At 42.2% G+C, this 19,539-nt stretch overlaps 3 protein-coding genes across 5 annotated transcripts; all 3 read left to right on the forward strand.

Moving 5' to 3' along the window:
• The first annotated feature begins 494 nt into the window (after positions 1–494).
• LOC115757107 (protein PLANT CADMIUM RESISTANCE 2-like) lies at positions 495–7,924 on the forward strand. 3 transcript variants are annotated; one of them, XM_030697222.2, is made up of 5 exons: positions 495–506; positions 3,881–4,070; positions 4,243–4,314; positions 4,758–4,970; positions 5,071–5,405. In XM_030697222.2, the coding sequence occupies exons 2-5, from the start codon at positions 3,902–3,904 to the stop codon at positions 5,163–5,165; spliced, it is 549 nt and encodes a 182-aa protein (XP_030553082.1). In that variant the 5' UTR covers positions 495–506; positions 3,881–3,901; the 3' UTR covers positions 5,166–5,405. The 3 variants fall into 3 exon arrangements, with proteins under 3 accessions (XP_030553082.1, XP_030553071.1, XP_048137007.1); XM_030697211.1 differs by lacking the exons at positions 495–506; positions 4,243–4,314; positions 4,758–4,970; positions 5,071–5,405 and adding exons at positions 6,367–6,472; positions 6,582–6,653; positions 7,459–7,671; positions 7,774–7,924 and having other exon boundaries at positions 3,880–3,976; XM_048281050.1 differs by lacking the exons at positions 495–506; positions 3,881–4,070; positions 4,243–4,314; positions 4,758–4,970; positions 5,071–5,405 and adding exons at positions 6,271–6,472; positions 6,582–6,653; positions 7,459–7,671; positions 7,774–7,924.
• Positions 7,925–12,742: 4,818 nt separating this feature from the next.
• On the forward strand, positions 12,743–16,361 carry LOC115757128 (dynein light chain 1, cytoplasmic). Its single transcript, XM_030697242.2, has 2 exons — positions 12,743–13,162; positions 15,998–16,361. Exons 1-2 carry the CDS (start codon positions 12,911–12,913, stop codon positions 16,151–16,153), a joined length of 408 nt encoding a protein of 135 aa, XP_030553102.1. The 5' UTR covers positions 12,743–12,910; the 3' UTR covers positions 16,154–16,361.
• A 1,019-nt stretch (positions 16,362–17,380) lies between these two features.
• LOC115757073 (F-box protein SKIP28) lies at positions 17,381–18,929 on the forward strand. The gene is made up of 2 exons (XM_030697170.2): positions 17,381–17,912; positions 18,185–18,929. The coding sequence occupies exons 1-2, from the start codon at positions 17,550–17,552 to the stop codon at positions 18,764–18,766; spliced, it is 945 nt and encodes a 314-aa protein (XP_030553030.1). The 5' UTR covers positions 17,381–17,549; the 3' UTR covers positions 18,767–18,929.
• Positions 18,930–19,539: the final 610 nt, after the last annotated feature.

Consider the following 19,539-nt stretch of genomic DNA (forward strand, 5'->3'; position numbering starts at 1 on the left):
ACATCATTCAAGCGATTTATACTATAAACAAGCCATTTAATCCACCGATCAGCATATATGAAGGATAAGGAGACTTACCTGCATCTTCTCCGGGTTTGGTTTAGCACGAAATGAGTTCGGGAGCTCGAGACGAATTTTTGGGTTCGGGGTCGAATCAGTGAGATATATGCGACGACAATGCAAAAAGAGAGCACGTATGTGAGCAATAAAGTATGATGAGTAATCTGAATCAAAAAGTTTGAAGAATCGTGGTCTCGATCGCAAGTTGCCATTAACGCGAGCTAGGGCGGATGAAAACTGGCCTCACCTTTTCCGACGACGAGATGACGCTCGATCGGACTCGAGCTCCTCGTATGGACTCCACGAAGCTCGCGGAACCGATTTCGTGGCTCGTCTCGCTCTGTATCGTTGCCGCCGAAGCTTCAAAGCTTCTGCTCTGTCCTTGGTGATGGCGAGCCTGAGAACTTTCCGATCATCCCCTCGATCGCCTCTCTCTCTCTCTTTCTATCTGTTCCCCCCCCTGTTCTCCCTGTGCGAGCTCTCCTTTTGTTCCTTTCTCCCTCGGTCTCTTGTTACCGAACCCCCAACCTTCGTTCGTTTGTTCTCCTTTTTGACCCCTCTCTACCAGCACTCCCTCGTCGACCTCTATTTTTATTTTTTGCTTCCCCCCTAAACAGAAATTTTGGTCCCGAGTTTGTTATGCTCGCTGGAAGTCGCTCCCCCCAAAGTTCCCTGTAGTGACCAATTTGATTTTTTTAAAAAAATTTGAACTCAGGCGAGTTTCCGTTCTTGAATTGTGTGCGCGAACACACTGAACGAAGAGAAGTTCTCGTGTTCCTGCGTTGAAGACCCTATTAATGCACGTCTGGGGACTGAGGGAAAATGTTGCTGTCCTTGTTAGGTTGACTTGGTCAACTGGATTGACCAGGTCAACTTTGTTTCTTTAAAAATGCAACATTAATTTTGACCTTTGTAAAAATTTGATCAATTAAGGTATTTTTTAATCACTAGTCCTCACCAATGTGTTTAAAACGTTGAAGAACTTATGGGTAAAGGTTCATCTGTCCATGGGTTGGGTTTTACAATCGCCAATTTGACTCTGATTGAAAATCGCGGATTATATCGGAAATGCAATCTGCTCAAAAATTGAAATTGATTGGACCAAAATGCAATTAAAGGTGTAAGAATCAAATGTCATAACTGACTAAAAGTAAGAAAAATAATAGAAAGACCTCAAATGATTTTTTTTTGCTCAATTTAGGTCCACATTTGCAAAGACTCATGTTACCCCAAGTTGAATTTTTCAATTTTCAAAAGGTAAAAATGAAGAGAGAATTAAAGGAAAAATATTGGATATTTTCCCATATTTTTTAGGCCACAAATGCTATTTTTTGTAATTTTTGGGTATTTTTCTAATATACCAAAAATATCAAAAATTGTGAAAAATACCAAAAATATATTTTTATTCAAAAATGGATCCTTAAGCTTGGCCAAGGCTTCCAAAATTGATTTTTCAATTTTATGAATTTTTATGGATTTTTGAAAATTTTTCTAAAGAAAACATGATTAAAAATCGAGTGTCAACACCGAGTAAGGCTATATTTGTAAAGACATATCATCATAAGCATAGAGTTGACAAATTCTATCTACTATTAACTATAATACACTCGGTTGAAAATCCCTATCATATACATATATGCGCGTGTGTGTGTGAAGATAAATAGAATAGTTGTGGTTGGTGATATGATTTTATATAATGAATTAAGATGACGTTCTTTAAAAAGTACAGGAGATTTAATCCAAGCAACTAGGTCATGAACTTCATATTTCTTTCACATTCAAGTTCCGCGTATTCTATGGGGAAAGCATCCCGAGGTTTGACTTGTTCTAAAATATGACATGAAATAGGACAACACCTTCTGTGGCCTCTCCAAGCTCTCCTTCCAATACCCCACCATGTGTTCCCAAAACGGCCCGAACGATATTTTCCCTTGGCAAAAGGTCTCGAAATGCTCTTCAAAGGACCACTCCGGCTGGTCCTACGACCGCGCCATCCCGAGGTAGAGGTGCCAAGAGGAAATCACAATGGCCTCATGTTTTCGCTTGGAAGTTCCGCTGAAACGCGCGGCACTATAGTCGGGCACCAAAAGTTTTGGTAGGAGTACGAAGGAGTAACCGCCCCCTTTCCTTTGGGGAAGTGAAGCAATATGCTCATCAATGGCCTCCTCCTGGTCTTGTTCTTCGCTACTTACAATGGCGGACTGCAAAGAGACTTGCTGGTAATTATTAGAGATATGCCCTAAAGTGATTATGTAATAGTTACATGGTAAAGATTTCAGTTGTATTTTCAATTTCTTATTTGATTAATGGCAAATACGTATTTATTCATTTATCCAATTATTTACTTATATGAATAAATTCCATAAGATCAGTTGTGATTGGACCTATTCTTGAGACGTTGAGAATATGTGTGACGGGTTCACGATTAAACCGAATCTTTAAAATGTTCCCGATCAATGGATCATTGAATGGATATCAATGATCCCGTTGAGATCGGTGTGTTCTTGACTTCACAATTAAGTATTGGATACTTAAAGGAATGACGAGTCACAAGTCATTGGGTATTGCGATGCCCGAGTTAGAACACAAGTGCTTGTACGAGACAAGTTCACTAAACGTGACACGAGTTGAACGATTAGCGACATGGAAGCTTTTAGCGTGGTCAATGTCTAATTGTTCATGCTTTGATCTTGTATAAATAATCCTTAGACCCGAGGCACGGTGTTGACTTGTGTGTTGGATGTCTATGGTTCACGAGGATGCATATTGACGGTTAATCGATCCGTCTTTGTACTTGATGGTCACAGTTCATGCACATACAAAGTCACACGTGTGCACAAAATGGAATCTGTCTCCTTGTCACATGCAAGGTATAATATCCTATGCAATTTAATTATGACAATGCATTGAAATCCTCGACCGGGATTGTAACCGAGAATAAAAATTGCCACATCATATACATATATGTGTGTGTGTGTGTGTGAAGATAAATAGAATAGTTGTGATTGGTGATCTGATTTTATCTAATGAATTAAGATGACGTTCTTTAAAAAGTACAGGAGATTTAATCCAAGCAACTAGGTCATGCACTTCATATTTCTTTCACGTTCAAGTTGCGCGTATTCTACGGGGAAAGCATCCCGAGGTTTGACTTGTTCTAAAATCTGATTGAAAATTACAATGAAAAGACAAAATGCTGGCAACCTCACAACATTTGTTAATTGCCATATGGTAGTCATTAGGAAGGGTCAATTGATCCGTGGGGTGTGACGTGGAATTGGGCCCTTCGATTTGTCCTGCTATTTAGGTACCGACATGAAAATGGAAGTGGAAGTCAAGCTTATTTATCATCAATATCCGATTAATCGTGGCATACATCGATAGTTATTTCGTAAGCAAACAAATAATCATTAGTTAAGTTTACACATCACTATTTACAAAGTCACCGATGAGACCCTTCAAGATACCTACAATGGATTGCAAATACACTATATCTACGGAGCCGGATTGGAATAGCTGTCGCTAAATTGTGCCAAAACATGGGCGAGACGATTTTTCAAAAGCCGTTATAATTTGGGAGGTGCTGGTAGGGTCGGGAGTTTGTAAGACACTTTGATCGAGGAGGACTCGACGATGGTTCATCACATGAATCCAAGTACTTGAGCCAATGGCGATGGACCCCGTCAATGGAGCGAGGAAGACGCAATTGGCACTGGCAGGCACCACTTGACTCCGTAAAGGACAAGCCAGTCTCGCCCACTACTTGCAGATATAAATTGAACCATGCACATCCTTCCAACTCAGTTTCCAACCAAAGCAACTCTCTCTCTCTCTCTCTCTGATGGGTGCACCAAAAGACCCAAAGGCTCATGACGAAGCTGCTCCTTCCCAGGAGTCTTCGCTGCCGCCGCCGCCGGTGACTGGAGTTCCAGTGGTTGCTCCGCCTCAGCAATTCGACTACGTTCCCTGGTCCACGGATCTCTGCGACTGCTTCTCCGACTGTAGGCGCTGTAAGTTCATAGATGTCACTCCTTGAAGCCCGTGTGATGAGTGAAGCCGTGTATCTTGTTATTTTTTTTTTGTGTGTGTGCTGAAACTTAAAAAAAGGAAAAAGGCAATTTGCAATTTCGAGTATGTGGTATTTGTAGTCAATTAATGAATGAATGATGGTGGTTTGTGCAGTTTGCATAAGCTTCTGGTGTCCTTGTGTCACGTTCGGCCAGATTTCGGAGATCGTGGACAGTGGAGCTTCCTGTAAGTACCCTAAGAAACTGCGACTTAAACTAAGCAGAGAGATAAATGGAAATTGCTATTTAATTCATGGTATCTATCTATTCTCCAATGATTCTATCTTTACGAGCGCTCGACGATTGGAATCAAAATCCTAAGCCAATGCGCGAAAATCTGAGGTTTACTTCAATCAAAGTCGGAAGAGAGAGAGAGAGAGAGAGAGAGAGTGATTGGTGAAGTTGGATCTTGAAGAAGCATAGAAGGAGGGGGGATATTCGTGGGGTATATTTGATTTTCTACTTTTGTTTCTTGCCAATTGTTGACCATGGCCATGCTCATATCACTTTGACTTTTAGTCAACTCGGGTCGATCCAGATTCTCCAATTGGAAGATGAAACGAGTTTGGTTCATAGGACAGTTGATCGATTATCGGTGGTCAAATTCATCATAATTCATATGTTTTGCAGCTTGTGGTCTAAATGGCGCTATCTACTTCCTCATCGCTTGGTTGACCGGGTGTGCGTGCTGCTATTCCTTCTTCTACCGTCTGAAGATGAGGAAGCAGTACAGGATCGACGGGAGCGCCGTCGGGGACTTCGCCATCCATTGCTGCTGCGAGGCGTGCGCCCTCACCCAAGAGTATCGCGAGCTCCAGAACCGCGGATTTGACCCGTCCCTCGGTAAATATCATATTTAGGACATTTCCGACCGATTCATATCTGTGTCACTGAACTTTGAGATACTTGTTCAGTGGTTAATTTGACATGGTGACGTGTGTAGGTTGGCTTGAGAGCGTGGAGAGGCAAAACCGCGGGGTCGCGATGGCTCCGATGCCACCGGTGGCTCCAGTCGTGGAGGACGGCATGAAGCGTTGATCGTTTGGAGCTTGTTTGGAGTGCGTCGTTGAAATGACTCTAAGCTTCGTGTCGTGATTATGTATTCGATATTATTGGCGGATCCAAGTAATCCGAAAGACAAATGCGGGTTTTTCTTATATGGCTTCACGAAAATGATGTGAAATAAATAATATGTGATGTTATAGTCAAGTGTTGAGTGTCGACCATTTGTTTAAATTATCACTCGTACTTAATTAAGATATTGATTAAAAATAAAAATTTTGGCCAAAACCACGTTGTTTTAACATTATATTTCATGTTGTAGCTACGTCATCACCACGGAGGAGAGAGAGAGAGAGAGAGAGAGAGAGAGAGAGAGAGAGAGAGGATATTTAAAAGAACCACATCGGTATTTTTCGTTAATCTAAATGGATGGAATTAACGGAATGACTTGATTTCATCAATTTAACAACTTTTAGGACTTTACACTTTTTACAAGTTCTGTGACTCAATCATATTTTCATGACAGGTCTTAGTACTTTCAGTGCACATATCCCCTAATTATATTCATATATGAGTACACAAGCATGCTCTCTCGACATTTCTCCAAAAACCCTGGCCCGAGTGGCCGCCACTTCAATTCTCTCTGCCTCTCATCTCACACAACTCTCTTATTCTACGGTTTCTACCTCTATGGAGGGGAGGGTTTGAGCTAGATCTCTCCCTCCCCTCCCTTCTTCTCTTTGTTAATTGTTTTAGTTTATTATTTCTTGGTTTTTTTTTTTCCATTTGTGGAGCTTTTTTCTCGCGATCTAATCTAGATCCGAAAGCTTCTCTCTCATTTCGTGGAATTTTTTAAGCTATGTTTTAACCGGGCGCCCGTTTGGTAAAACTGTTGTGTTACTGTATCTTTGATGTTTGGTAACTCAAAGTTGGGTAAAACCGCTTTTCAAGAAGCTGTTATAAGGTGCCGTAACTTGAGAACCATCGGGATTCGAAAACAAATTAATTGGAGTCAATTAGTCGAGGAAGACGCGTTTGGCAGGGACGACTTGACCCTGCAATGGACAAGCCAGTCTCCCCCGTTATGCTTGTATAACATCACCATTGCTCATCCACCGAGCACAAAATCCAAACAAAGCATCTCTCTCTCTCTCTCTCTCTCTCAACAAAAGATAACAAGATGGGCGCACCAAACGACCCAGAGTCTCCCGACAAGGCCGCTCCTTCCCTAGAGGAGCCGCCGCCGCCAGTGACTGGAGTTCCGGTGGTCGCTCTACCTCCGTTGTCGGATTATGCCGCCTGGTCCACGGGTCTTTGCGACTGCTTCTCCGACTTCGAACGCTGTAAGTTCATATTCATCGCTCCTCGAAGCACGGGGTGACGAGTGAAGCTATGCTTCTACAGCAATTAATCGATATGATTAGTTGGTTGATTAACGGATGGTCTGTGCAGTTTGCATAAGCTTCTGGTGCCCCTGCGTCACGTTCGGCCAGATTTCGGAGATCGTTGACAGAGGATCTTCCTGTAAGTAACTTGAAAACCACGGCTTAAATTTAGTAGAGGGATAAATGAAATTGCTATTTGTGTCCGAAAATAGAAGGTTTTCACTTTTCATCTACCAAATTGAATAGAGAGAGTGCAGGGAATTTGATACTGTTGGATGTTGAAGAAGTCAAGATGGAGGATAGGAGTTGAGTCAGGCTAAGCCCCACAAGCCAAAAACCTATCCTTTTTTCTTCTTGCCAAGCCAAGTCGGGGTCGTGGTCCTATTTAATTACGGCATAATGAATGAATGGTCCCGCCCTCGCTAGGCCAGCCGGCCTAGCCATGGCTAGTGGCTGGCCACCGGCAAAACGAAAAAGAAAGGAAAAAAAAATAAAAAAATATCATTAAAAATTATTCACATCAGCGTCGGTCGTTCACATAAGAAAATCGGAGTCCGTGTCTGCAATTTTCAGTAAATTGACTGGATGGACTCAATTGAAAAAATATGAAAATATTTATGACTCAATTGGTAAAATTATAAGGTTTATAACTAAATTGGCAAAAATGTAATATATTTAGAATTTTTTTTATAATTTTCCCCGATGAAACAAGTATCGGTTAATTGGACGGTTGAATTTGATTTGTTGGTGTCCGTCCGATTCCCCTAGTAAGAGTTATTTAACATGTAGAGACTCTAATTTGATGAATGTTATGAGTGTATAGTTCATTCCACCATGCATTGATCGGCATAACTTGATCGTGCTTGGGAAATTTCTAACACGATCATACATGATAGATGATCGATTATCGACAGCCAAATTCATCACAATTCATATGTATGCAGCTTGTGGTCTCAATGGCGCAGTCTACTTTCTCATCGCATGTGTGACTGGGTGTTCATGCTGCTATTCCTTCTTCTACCGTCTAAAGATGAGGAAGCAGTACAGGATCGACGGGACCGCCGCCGAGGACTTCATCGTCCATTGCCTCTGTGAGGCGTGCGCCCTCACCCAAGAGTATCGCGAGCTCAAGAATCGCGGGTTCAACCCGTCTCTCGGTAAACATCATGTTTAGGACATGTTTCCTTTCGGTTCATACCCGTATCATTGAACCTTGATATACTTTTTAATTGGATAATTTGATATGGTGACATGTATAGGTTGGCATGAGAGCGTGGACAGGCAAAATCACGGGGTGGCAATGGCTCCGATGCCACCGGTGGCTCCGATCGTGGAGGACGGCATGAAGCGTTGATTGTTTCGAGCTTGTCTGAAACGGCAACTTTAAATGTCTTCCAGCTGTGTATTAGTGTGTCCTAATAATGCGAAAGACGAATGCGAGCTTACTTACACTGCTATAGCGTTGTCGGGTGTTGAATATGAATCCCTTGTCTAAATTCTCACCCGCAATCCTTTCGTGTAATATAGTATACCATGTTTATAAATACTGGTAATGTACCACTTAACTCGTGGAGTAGACATCTCGGCATCTATGAAGTACGGACACTCTCTGGGGGTTTACGTGTTGTGTTTGACATTTCCCGACACTCTCCCGACACTTGCCGACATGCGCCAAACCCGTGGTCAACACTTCAAACACACCATCTTGACACACACGGGTCAATTTTAAACATTTTTAATAAATAAAGGATCAAAATGTAAATTTATGAAAAATATATTTACTTAAATCATATATCAAGTCAACCCAAAATTAATATGCTCGATCAGCCAAAAAAAAAAACTAATCGTGATATAACAAAAGAAGAAGGAGGAACACGTTGTCGATATAATTTATTATGTATATGTAAAAATATATATTTAATATACAACGTGTTCCAACGTGTTGGAATTCTTTATTTTTTTTTAGAATGACATATCGGCGTGTCGTGCGGCGTGTCGCATGTTGGTGTCAGATCTGCTTAGCTCGTCATTTGAATTGAATTATAAAAAAAAAACTGTATAAGCATAAAATAGAAAAATAAAAAATTGCTTCTTGAAAATTCAAGGATTGAAGTATAAATTACGTCACAGAGTTCCCGATATGGAGAGTTTATTACCGCCTCCCAACCAATGACTAGCTTGCTCGCCCCCCGTCTCTCCTCCTCTCTTTGCATCAGCCATCCACATTCATCGACTGCAACTATCGTGCCGCCTCTATTGCCGAGGTTGTCGCTTGCCGTTGCCACTTTCGAAAGAAATCACCGCTAGCGTCGGTGCTCCACGACCACCATCCATGTCGAGACTTCTCTCCTTTCGACCAGACATGATCGATGGGCGAGCCCGTTAGTGGACACAAATTCTTGCCTATGCTTTGCCCATTATGAAACAAATATCAAAATCACTTGGAAATTTGATTGGGCTTGGATGACTTCGGGCAGGCCGAGGGAAATCGCTTGCCCCGATTCAGTAGGCCATTTGAACCCGACCATGCCTGGGCTAGCCCATCGGGCCGCCCGCCGATGATCAAGTTTTCTTTCCACCATCGCGGCGCCTTCGCTCGCTACCACCACAGTCGCATCTACTTTACACCATTGTTCCTCTGGCAACCGAATCGATGATACCTAACCCGCTCTCCCTGTTTAAGCCTGACCCGTTTACAGCCCACGGACCTAATATCACGCTCCCATGGGGCCCGATTCGAGCATATCAAACCGGGTCCGTCTATCCGGTCCAATTCTTAGGCGCGTGTTAGAGTTGGCGGTCAAAGGATGGTCCCACTCCGTACAAAAGGAGCCGACCGGTTTTCAAAAGGAGAACAGTCATTGGGACCCACACATCCTCTATACATACTTCTTTTTCTTATCTGCGTCCTCCTTGTCTCGACTCGGAGAAAAAAATTTCCCTCCGCATGGAACGGCACTCTCTGCGTTTTTTCAGTTTTCTTTTTTTCTGGTTGATTTGGCGTTTTCCTTCGTGCAATTAGTTTTGATTATCCCGGGGGTGGCGAGTTTAGCAATCCAGGGCTATGAAGCACCGACACGCCAAACCCCTCGGCGTGTCGGTGTCGGACACGCATCGGACTCGGACACGCGTCCGATACGCTCCGACACGCGTTCGACACGCGGTCAACGCGTGTCGGAGGTCCGATACGTAGTCAACGCCAGCGACACGCCGGGGGACACGCGAGTCGGTGAGGAAAGAGGGCGGGGAAAAGTAGATCCGAAGGGCAGAGAACGGTGGGGGAAGGAGTAAGAGCGTTTCGGGCCATGAGAGAGATGAGAGAGGGAGCCGGTGACGCGAGCGCCCAGGCAGAGAACAGCCTTCGTGTACGCCGGAGCAGAGAGAGCGAACGAGCCGGAAGACAGTGCGAGAGAGCGCCGGAGGACAGAGCGAGTAGCAAAATTCATGGTGGTCGACGCCACGGTTGGTTTCGCGAGACAGAGAGGACTGACGGAGAGTGGGGGGTGAGACTTTTTCAGGAAGTGAAGAGACAGAGAGGGGGGCAACACAGAGGAGAGAGGTTTTCGGTGGTGTTTTCAAAACAGAGAAGAGGGGGAGAGAGAGAAGGAGAAAGGTGTCAGAGATTTTTTAAAAAGTGAAGAGAGAAGGGGAGGAGACGTGAGAGAGAAGAGGAAGCGTGCAGATAACAGGAATTTTTTTTTTTTTTTCTAGGCTGGTTGGGATCAAATTACGGAAGTAATCATGACATGAGCTTTTTTTTTTATTATTATAAGACCTCTTTTGGTAAATTTTCTATTTTATAAAAAATTATAAAAATAATAATATACCATGCATATATAAAAATATATTTAATATACAACGTGTCCCAACGTGTCGGAATTCTCTAATTTTTTAGAAAAGACGTGTCGGCGTGTCGTGTCGTGTCGTGTCCCGTGTCCCGTGTCGTGTCCGTGCTACATAGATCCAGGGGCACTTACGGCGGATCATGTGTTGCATTTTAGGGAACGTTTTATTTATTTATTTATTGATTGGTGATTCGAGGAAAATGATTTCCGTCTCGCCTGGATAAGAAGTCGTTTTTCTCTAACCTAATCTTGTTATTTTCGTACATGGAAAGTCTTTTGTTTTGTAAATTAATTAGTTTTCCGTTATCCGAATATCACGAAGTCAAAAAATAATTTCAGATGAATGGTTTTTCTTGAAACAAACACACCTCATGGCTCCATTTGTTTGGCAAAAAAAAAAAAGAAGAAGAATGATTTGAAAAGCATCTTCTTAAAAAAAGCATTTTCCTAAAAATAATTGCTCATATCGCTCGAAGATAAATAGTCAATAAAAAATATTTCACTATCGATAACAATTTTTACCTAAATATTTTCGTAAACAGTAAAAATATTTTACTGTTCATTTATTGTTGTAAGCGAGATAAGTCGTTGATTTTAGGGACATATCTTTCAAAATTATTCATTTTTTTCGCGAAATAAATGAATATTTTATTTGAAGTGGATTTTAGCTCTAGAAATGGACTTTATGGCTCTAACCAAGGATTTTAAGGTGGCTTGCGCAAATATGTGCATTTCTTGCGCACGGTGAATATTAACATGAACAACTCCCTCTTGAGCATTTAATCATTCGACTTCGTTGAATTTCAAGCATTGGGAAACAATATAACTATACTAGCAATTGCCACTACTTTCAACAACATATTGTACGAACATCGATTACTTTATTCGTTATGTCAATGTTTGATTTAAGCCAAAATTACTCGACTCACTCAAAATTGGAAGGTCTAACATCTGTCACTTTTGTCTAAACCGCATGCCAAATGCGAAGATTATCTCCACATAAGGTAGCAAATGCTCGAAAGCTGCTAATTGTCTACTCGTTCGAATCGCAACTATTCACAAGGAGAGACATGCGACCCATTTATCACTTGACCACCCTCGCAAGGCTGCAAACAATTGGAACCTATAACTCGAACTCGTAATCTACGGGAAGACAGATGACTCATTTTGTCGAGAGGCCACCGCCCTTGATGGTACCAAACATTTTACTTAACAAACAATCAATTTTCCGGACACTCGGATGTCAACACATATAATAACATTTTTTTGTCATAATCCAAAAGATCTATATAATTTCTTTGTAATTTTCGCAAAGAAAACAAAAAAATTGCTTAAAAATGAAGACAGACCGGATCTAAGTCCTTCCCATTGGATTTCTTTTCTGGCTTTCACTAAACATGCACTACAGCACTAATCCAACAACAAAATCTCCAAGATGTTGCAATTATGGCCTAATGCACTTTTCTGCCGTTGGCTCCCATTTGCCCCCCTCAAAGTGTTCATACACGACTTCCATTAATTAACCAACTAAAAATTTTAACTTAGGTAAAATTTCTCGAACGTCTAATCAAAGTTCCCTCAAAATCCAATCGGTCATTGATTAGCGGGAGGGGTCGGCAGCTTTGCGCTAATCGAAGCGCGCTGCGACTGGATTTTGTCTCCTCCTCCTCCGTGGTCTCTTCACCTAACCCAGCGACCTTGTCAAACATGGCTTCCAAACACAAGAGGAAAAAGATTTTAAAAAACAAAGCACGGTATGAAATGATTTTAAGCACCGATAAAGTAAATTTGATTAAAAAATGATTTTATTTTTCTATAGCTGGTCATCTATTTCACGAGACATATAATTCAGCGAATTTAAAGACGATAAAGTTCCATACAAACGCTTTGCACGTGCTCTAGGGTCTCTCTTTGTAAAAATTTTAATCTCGATTGCTTTATCTAAAATTAGAAATCAATTTTTAGTCAGAAATTGATTTTTCTACTTTTGCTTCTGAGCAAAAGTTAATTCTAAAGATTTATTTCTCGAGAGTGGTTTCAAAATTACTTTTAGAGCAAAAAAATGCTCAAGAAGTAAAAGAATAATATTGCGTAGCGAAACAAAACGAAACGAATTTATGTTTCAGAAGTATTTTTAGCGGAGAAATTCTAATTTCAGAAGTGCTAATAATTCTGCTGAAAAGAGCCTGTTGCACCTGTGAAGCGATCAAATAAGAATATATTGCGATATCCAATGCACTAACTATATTCGTGACTTGTTGTACATATAATGTTTTAAAATGGAATACACAAAAGCACGAGGCAAGCACGAGGCAATCCTACTTTTAATGACTTTCCTTTTGGCACTATCGAGACCCGTGTCTCCCCCGTTCGGAGCCTTCTCTCTCTCTCTCTCTCATTTGCTCAAACACCAGAAGCGCACTGAGCTGACCACTGGCCGCTAGCGTCGCGTCCTGCACGAATGCGAATAGCATTCTGAAGGAAGACGTGGAGGCGTTCGGACAGAGGGCTCGGGGGGGAGGGGCTCGTTTCGAGTTATGAGAGAGAGTGGATGAGGGGGACCAACATGGCGGGAGGAGCGGAAGAGGAGCTGGAGAGGAGGAGCAAGTTCTTGAGCAGCCTCATACAGAAGAAGAAGGCGGTGGAGGAGCAGGAGCAGCACGATCGGCTCAACGTCCGCGTGCGGGCGTCGGACATGCCGATCCCTCTGCAGAACAAGGCCTTCCGCTGCGCTCGCGATCACCTCGACGCCATGCGCGGTGGCAAGCTCGACAGCAAGCGAATCGCTCTCGCGCTTAAGAAGGTGAAAGCTCCTGCTTTTGATCTCTTCGTCTTCGGTTGTGGGTTTGTTTAGATTGTTAGAGCGGTTACAGAAATGCTCGTCGTGTTCGGGGTAATCTCTCTTTTAAGAGATTCACCGTTCTTCGTTTGAACTTTGAAATGCTTCATTTTGGTTCCCTCGGGATTAAATCTTTGTCAGATGCTAAACTTGAACGAGATAAGCCCAGTTTTATGTTTTTGGTGTCGGTGGTCCATTGGGTTTGTTTGCCTCGGTTCAACTGGAAATTTGGTCCAGGACTTCAGCTGTGTTGCTTGGAGTCGATGATTTCTGTTGATTGTGTATTATTGGACAAGTTGTAAAGCTTCTTCAGCTACTATTTAGTTGAGGCAGATTTCTGTTGAGTGTGTATTATTGGGCACGTTTTTATAGCTTCTTCAGCTACTATTTAGTTGAGGCGGAACTACTCCAATGGAGGTTTCCTTTTCCAATCTTACATCATATTCACTGGTTTATTTTTTGGCAGTCTTTAGGGGTAAAATGGCATTCCCATGGATTTCCTTCTGTTTCAGCTGCTTGATTCAATCGCTCATTCTTTTTTCTTCTTATAGATCAATAAGCTATTTCATTTATGTGCCAATTGAAGTGGGTCGACTAATCGTGCTGCATGCCCCATTTAACAATGTCTAGTTTTTTCTACGCCACGAGATTCTGCAAATATCACACGGCTTCTGATGCTTATCATTTACAATTTAGCCTTTACAACAATGCAAGCATTTAATCCATTTCTCCCAACAGTTATAGCACAGCCGAACACAACAAAATTTCTATTCCCGATCTTTCATTATTTAGAGTATCATGACATGCCTATGGAGTGTACTCTAATATTGACCTATCATCTGGCATTTGGGTGAGGGGGTATGCATCATTTTCATCTTTGTGATCTCCAGGTTGAGTTCGTCATTCTCAAATCACATATCCTTGTAAGTTCTAGGTATTTGTCTAGCAGGATGAGTATATTCTTTCCTACTTGTTGCAAGCATGACATGCAAATAAGACTTTTCTTTCATCCTGATGGAGTTACAATGTGGCTGGAATTATTATCAGGAGTCCACTTGTTGGGTGAACATCTAATGGCCTGTTGATTACCCAACCCCATTGCATGTTGTGACAGTGAAATAATTATTTCAAGCCATTTTTCTACGCTGGATACAAGATTTAGCTGATGTTAATTATAGGACACTGGGGGAAACAAATTGAAGACTATTGGACCAAGGCTATTAATTTGCGACTGATACTGGAACAAATGACACCATGCAATGTCAGAGTGATTTACAGACTCAAATCATTGTCTGAACTGCGAATACCTATAGCTACATCTATCATACCAGTGTAGACCTAGTAATGTCATTACTTTTGTTTAGCATGCTAAAAGAATAGTTCTGTCCCTGTATGTGTATGAGTGTTTTGGCTATAATTTTGTCTCTCTGTGTTATTTCTTTTGGCAATGCAAAATTTGCTACAGGAGGCAGAATGGTAGAGCATGCTGTATGAATTGCGAGGGTGTCAAATATTAACTTACTGATTTCCTTTCCTTTTCGCATATATAGGGAGAATTATTCAACTATTTTTCTAACTTTGTTAACTTCATTTCCTGTCATTCTTCCGTCCATTCCCCTTTTGTATGTTTTGTGAAATAATCTTATTGTTACTTCTGCTCTGGTGCATTGGTTTTTGATATTCCCCCACTTTCTGCTACTTCCATGATTGGAACTGCTGAATGAAGATAGTCTAGCAGAAAAGTCATGAAAGCAATGGTAACGTTAACTCTGGACCATCACATAAAACCTGACTAAGGCAGAAGCCTCAGTTAATGCCATCCATTAAGAGTAGAGTTTTACTGCATATATGACAATATAAACTGTTGTTTGTCCATTAAATCAACATGAGTGGTCTGTCTCACACTCTTTATTTACTTAAATACGAGCTCATTGAATGATGCCTTATGAACTTAGGAAGGGAGAGTTGTCACGCATAGAGTTTCATCTTTTCCGATGGTTTATGGTCAGGATCGAGGTGATGTTGTGCCTATTGATTTCGTCTTTTGCCACATCAAGTTCATTCTACATTTTAATCTATTTGTGCTTCGCTTGTTGACTCTATCTTCACCTGTCTGGATTTTCATCTGATTTCATCCTAGTCGTTTGTGTAGAAGATATTTATTAACTCAGACCATTATTCCTAGGTAAGTTGTATTTCCAGTGGGTTTTAGTGGGTACCCCATTGGAGTCTTAAGGTTCTTTTTTGATTCTCTAACCGTTTAATCCTTGTATATTACCATTTGCACAGACTTGGCTGTGAATTTTAGGTCTGCAGCACTACATTAAGCATTGCTGGGAGCCTGGGAAGTCTGTTTAATTAAGCTTAACATATGACAGTAGGCTGTATTTTGCACTTCCAAAACTGTCAAAGATGTACAGGCCTTTGATTTCTGAAAAGGTTTTATGGTCTTTATTGAAAGTGTACTAAAGAATTCATTCAAAAGGATCTGTCTTCTTTTGCCACTGCTATGATCTAATCTCTCTCTCTCTCTCTCTCTCTCTCTCTCTCTCTTTGTGCATGCATGCATGGACATCTGCGCATATGTGGACACTGGGTATGCCTTTATTGTGTAATAGAGCTGGAATTGTGCAGCCTGCAATGTCAAGAATAGTTAAAGCCACTTGTTGAACCTGTCTCGAGGAGTTGGTCTACACATGCGAATAACTTACTGTCTGTTTCAGGCAAAAGATTGAGCTTTCTGTTTCTTCGATAGCCGGCTAACATCTCTCTTTGTTACCCTGTGTTTGCACATTGCAGGAATTCGACTGTTCACACGGTCCAGCTTGGCACTGCATTGTGGGTACTAGCTTTGGATCTTACGTTACACACTCACTTGGAGGCTTTTTGTACTTCTCCATTGATAAGGTTTACATCCTTCTCTTCAAGACAGCAGTTGAGCCCTTGGACCATTGATCGTGTCTGGACATTCTGTGTCTTGTTTGTCATGACAAGCTTTTCTACCTAGATTTAGTATGTATAATTGTGGTTTGTGAAACTTCCAAGCCTCAACTTCCATGGTATTCATCACTAACTGCTTGCCAGAGGACTAGTGACTACCAATTCTCGTGATAATTTTCCATGTCGGATTGAATCTCAATCAAGTATCTGGTGTCTTAACATATGCCTTGTTTCGGACGTAAAATAAGGTAGTTGAGTTGTGATTTGTCACTCGTCAATGTCCTATCTAATATGAGAGACTCAACAAAAGCAAGCTCATAGGTAACTGTTTCGATATTCCGCCTGATTGCAAGCGACAGCAGTTTAACCATGGTCTATCTGCAGCCCACGTCAGAGCTTGACTGCAACCATCAATGGCCTCGGATACCATTAAAAGTTAAGAAAAAATCAAATAAATGAGAGAGCAGATACAAACGCTGCCTTGCGTTCCAATGGCACCACGATTGCGGCCCTTTCGACCATTGCTTGGTGGTCTGAAGCTGCAACACTCAAGCGACTACTAGACAGTGGGGTTGCCTAAGAGTTACACTTTCTGTTGCGAGCACGGTGGCCAAATCAGGCCACTGCTGTGGTCGCCTTGCTAGTGACCACCCACCGGTGACACCTCCCAATGAGGACGATGTTGTCGTCGATTGCTAGTCCACTTACGAGATGACCACCATGATAGAGGTGACCGCCACTATGGTGGTTGCCATGGTCAGGCAACCCTTGCACTGGAGGTCGCCATCAGCAATTGTGACCGCACAAGATGGTTGTTCTGTATACATAGCAGATTACGCTATACTTTTTAGTAAGTGATTTATTTATACTATACAATCCTAGTCTTGACTATAGATGGTCATGTACCGATGTAATTATACTATACAATCCTAGTCTTGACTATAGATGGTCATGTACCGATGTAAACGAAACCGGCGACTAAAAGCCGCTTAAGGTTTTATCCCCCAAAGAACTCGGTCTAGATATTGTGAGGAATTGATTGACAAAACAAGTGTCAAGTCATTGGACCACAGCAAATATTACCGAACCTGAAATTATTTGACCCCAGCACTGGCCAAGTCATGGTTTATGTGTGAATCTGAATCGTGTTACTTCCAGTTTTCTTGGCAACTAAGAAAACGAAAATATCTTGTTCTTCTTATCAAACCCGCATTTCACACAGTCCAGACAAAAATTGATCTAATCCACGTTTCCATATTGAGTCCAAATGTCCAATCACATCCTCCCTGACATTCACAGGCTCTTGTTCCATATCCCTCCCCTCAAAGCCTCATTCTCCTCTCCTGTTTCCAATCATAAACCAGCAAATCCAGAGATTCATGCTCTGTCAGAAGACTGGTAGAACCAAGAAATGTCGAAACTATCATTTGATGTCGATCACGCGTCTCCCAAGGACGAAAACATAGGGGAGCCGACAGAACCCGGTCGACCACATGAGGCCCTGTTTCTGGTCTTGCCTTATCTTACCTTATCCGGGCTGATTGCCGTGGGCAAAGCGTGCACATCTCTGAGAGATGCGGTGCGCGACGACGTTCTGCCGTGGCTCGAACTCGCCGTCGACGATCCTTTGAGTCGGCGGATGCGTGACGAGATCCTTATCGAGATCACTTCGAAGGCGAATGGGAAGCTCCGGACACTGGGGCTGTCCAATTGCACAAAAATCACAGACGGTGGGCTGCAAAGGGTTATAGAGAAAAATCCTCTCATCAACAAGGTAAGATGCAAATCGCTACTCTAGCTGTCCCTTTTTTTTGCTTCTGTTTATTGTGAATTGGTGGAGATAACAAATCAAGTGACCTGCATATCCTTGTATGCTGATCATGTCCAACAATTAACCATACCCTTAATCTTATTTGCTTCATAGACTTGTGGTTACGGAGCGAGCTGCTCCGTTTGCTCGCAGTAATAATCTTTTGTTCTAGGAAATATAAGTAATTTGATTTGCAGAAAGCTAACTTTAATGGCTAAAAATTGTTGTATATGCAGTTATATTTACCAGGATGTACTGGCTTGACACCAGATGGAGTCATAAACGCAGTGAAGACTCTATCAGCAAATGGGAACATTTTACAGTCCATAAAGATCAATGGCATCTACAATCTGCAGCAGCAACACCTTAAAGTGCTCCGATCCTTCATTCAAGTGAATCCCGAAACGCTGGACCACAAATGTTCCATAAAGTTTGGGCGTGAAGGCGACTGCAATGTTTGTCCTGTCGACGTGGGAATCTGTCCGAAGTGCAACGAGGTGAGGAAGGTCATTAGCTGCCCTATAGAAATGTGCGCGGGAAAGAGAGACTGGCGATTAAGCGAATGCAGAGGATGCGGCTCTTGCATTCCGAGGTGCATCCAGTGTGGCGTGTGCGTCGCACTTGAAGATCTAGAGGAGGCCGAGGCTATTTGCGCGGACATCTTATGCATGAGCTGCTGGCTCCAACTGCGCAAGTGTGACTTCTGCAACAAGCCATACTGCAAGCGACACGCGGAGGGGCGGCTCAATCCTTCGGGGCCTCGGGGGTTTGTTTGCGAGTTGTGCACTGTACACGAGGAGGATGACATTGATGTATAGCTTCGGGTCAATGTATCTTGAGAACGCACAAGCATAAGAGTTCCCTCGTTTGCATATGAATTCATCAAGGCAACGATATGCAGCCAGCTACTGCTCAATGTGCAGCATGTACCGAATAGTCTCTTTTTGCTCCTGTTAGTACACAGGTGATGAAATGATACCTTCTCTTCTCCAGAAATGAACCTTGTTTCATTCGTTTTGATGTTGCTATGAAACAGGCAAGAGTATGCGCAGTTCCGAGTTTGTGCCTGATGACCCGATTTGAACGTTAAGTTTTTTACGCGTGAAATCGTGTCGTTCAACTCATATCGGATCAGAAATCGTCACACCTCACTCCATTGATTCTATCTGTTGATTTCGCTCTATAAATCTCCATCCCAATAGTATGCGATCGATAGAGACCGATGATAAGTTTACGGAAGTCGCAAACTGGTTTATGGACAGAGTTTGGACTCGGCTTCTGAGCAGATTACTCATGGAACATTCTTACCATCTATGGAGCACAGTGCTGTCCCCTCCTATTAAACGTGCAACATCTTCCATGACTCTCATTTCGGTTGTCTTTCAGTTGCACTCTCTTACAATTTCCTTGTTCAAGTGATTTACTTGGGACAACTTAGAGGCGATTCCTGCCCTTCATTGTGGGACTATCTTTTCTTGCTTCTTTGCAACTGCTCTTTCATGATTCGCAAACTCCGGTACGATTGATAATTTCAATGGCGCCATTAATAATTGACCGATTGAAAAGTTATGAATCGAGTGGATTGTGAGGT

This window comes from Rhodamnia argentea, chromosome 6 (assembly GCF_020921035.1).
Source record: "Rhodamnia argentea isolate NSW1041297 chromosome 6, ASM2092103v1, whole genome shotgun sequence".
In the NCBI taxonomy this organism is placed as follows: domain Eukaryota; kingdom Viridiplantae; phylum Streptophyta; class Magnoliopsida; order Myrtales; family Myrtaceae; genus Rhodamnia; species Rhodamnia argentea.

Excerpts from the sequence above, each read along its gene's own strand:
- LOC115757128 (XM_030697242.2), top strand. The coding sequence starts at position 12,911 with ATGAGGGGGACCAACATGGCGGGAGGAGCGGAAGAGGAGCTGGAGAGG. Across the intron at positions 13,163-15,997 it reads TCGCTCTCGCGCTTAAGAAG|GAATTCGACTGTTCACACGG; the intron begins GTGAAAGCTCCT and ends TGCACATTGCAG.
- LOC115757107 (XM_030697211.1), top strand. The coding sequence starts at position 3,902 with ATGGGTGCACCAAAAGACCCAAAGGCTCATGACGAAGCTGCTCCTTCC. Across the intron at positions 3,977-6,366 it reads CTTCGCTGCCGCCGCCGCCG|CCGCCGCCGCCAGTGACTGG; the intron begins GTGACTGGAGTT and ends TCCCTAGAGGAG. Across the intron at positions 6,473-6,581 it reads CTTCTCCGACTTCGAACGCT|TTTGCATAAGCTTCTGGTGC; the intron begins GTAAGTTCATAT and ends TGGTCTGTGCAG.
- LOC115757073 (XM_030697170.2), top strand. The coding sequence starts at position 17,550 with ATGTCGAAACTATCATTTGATGTCGATCACGCGTCTCCCAAGGACGAA. Across the intron at positions 17,913-18,184 it reads AAAATCCTCTCATCAACAAG|TTATATTTACCAGGATGTAC; the intron begins GTAAGATGCAAA and ends TTGTATATGCAG.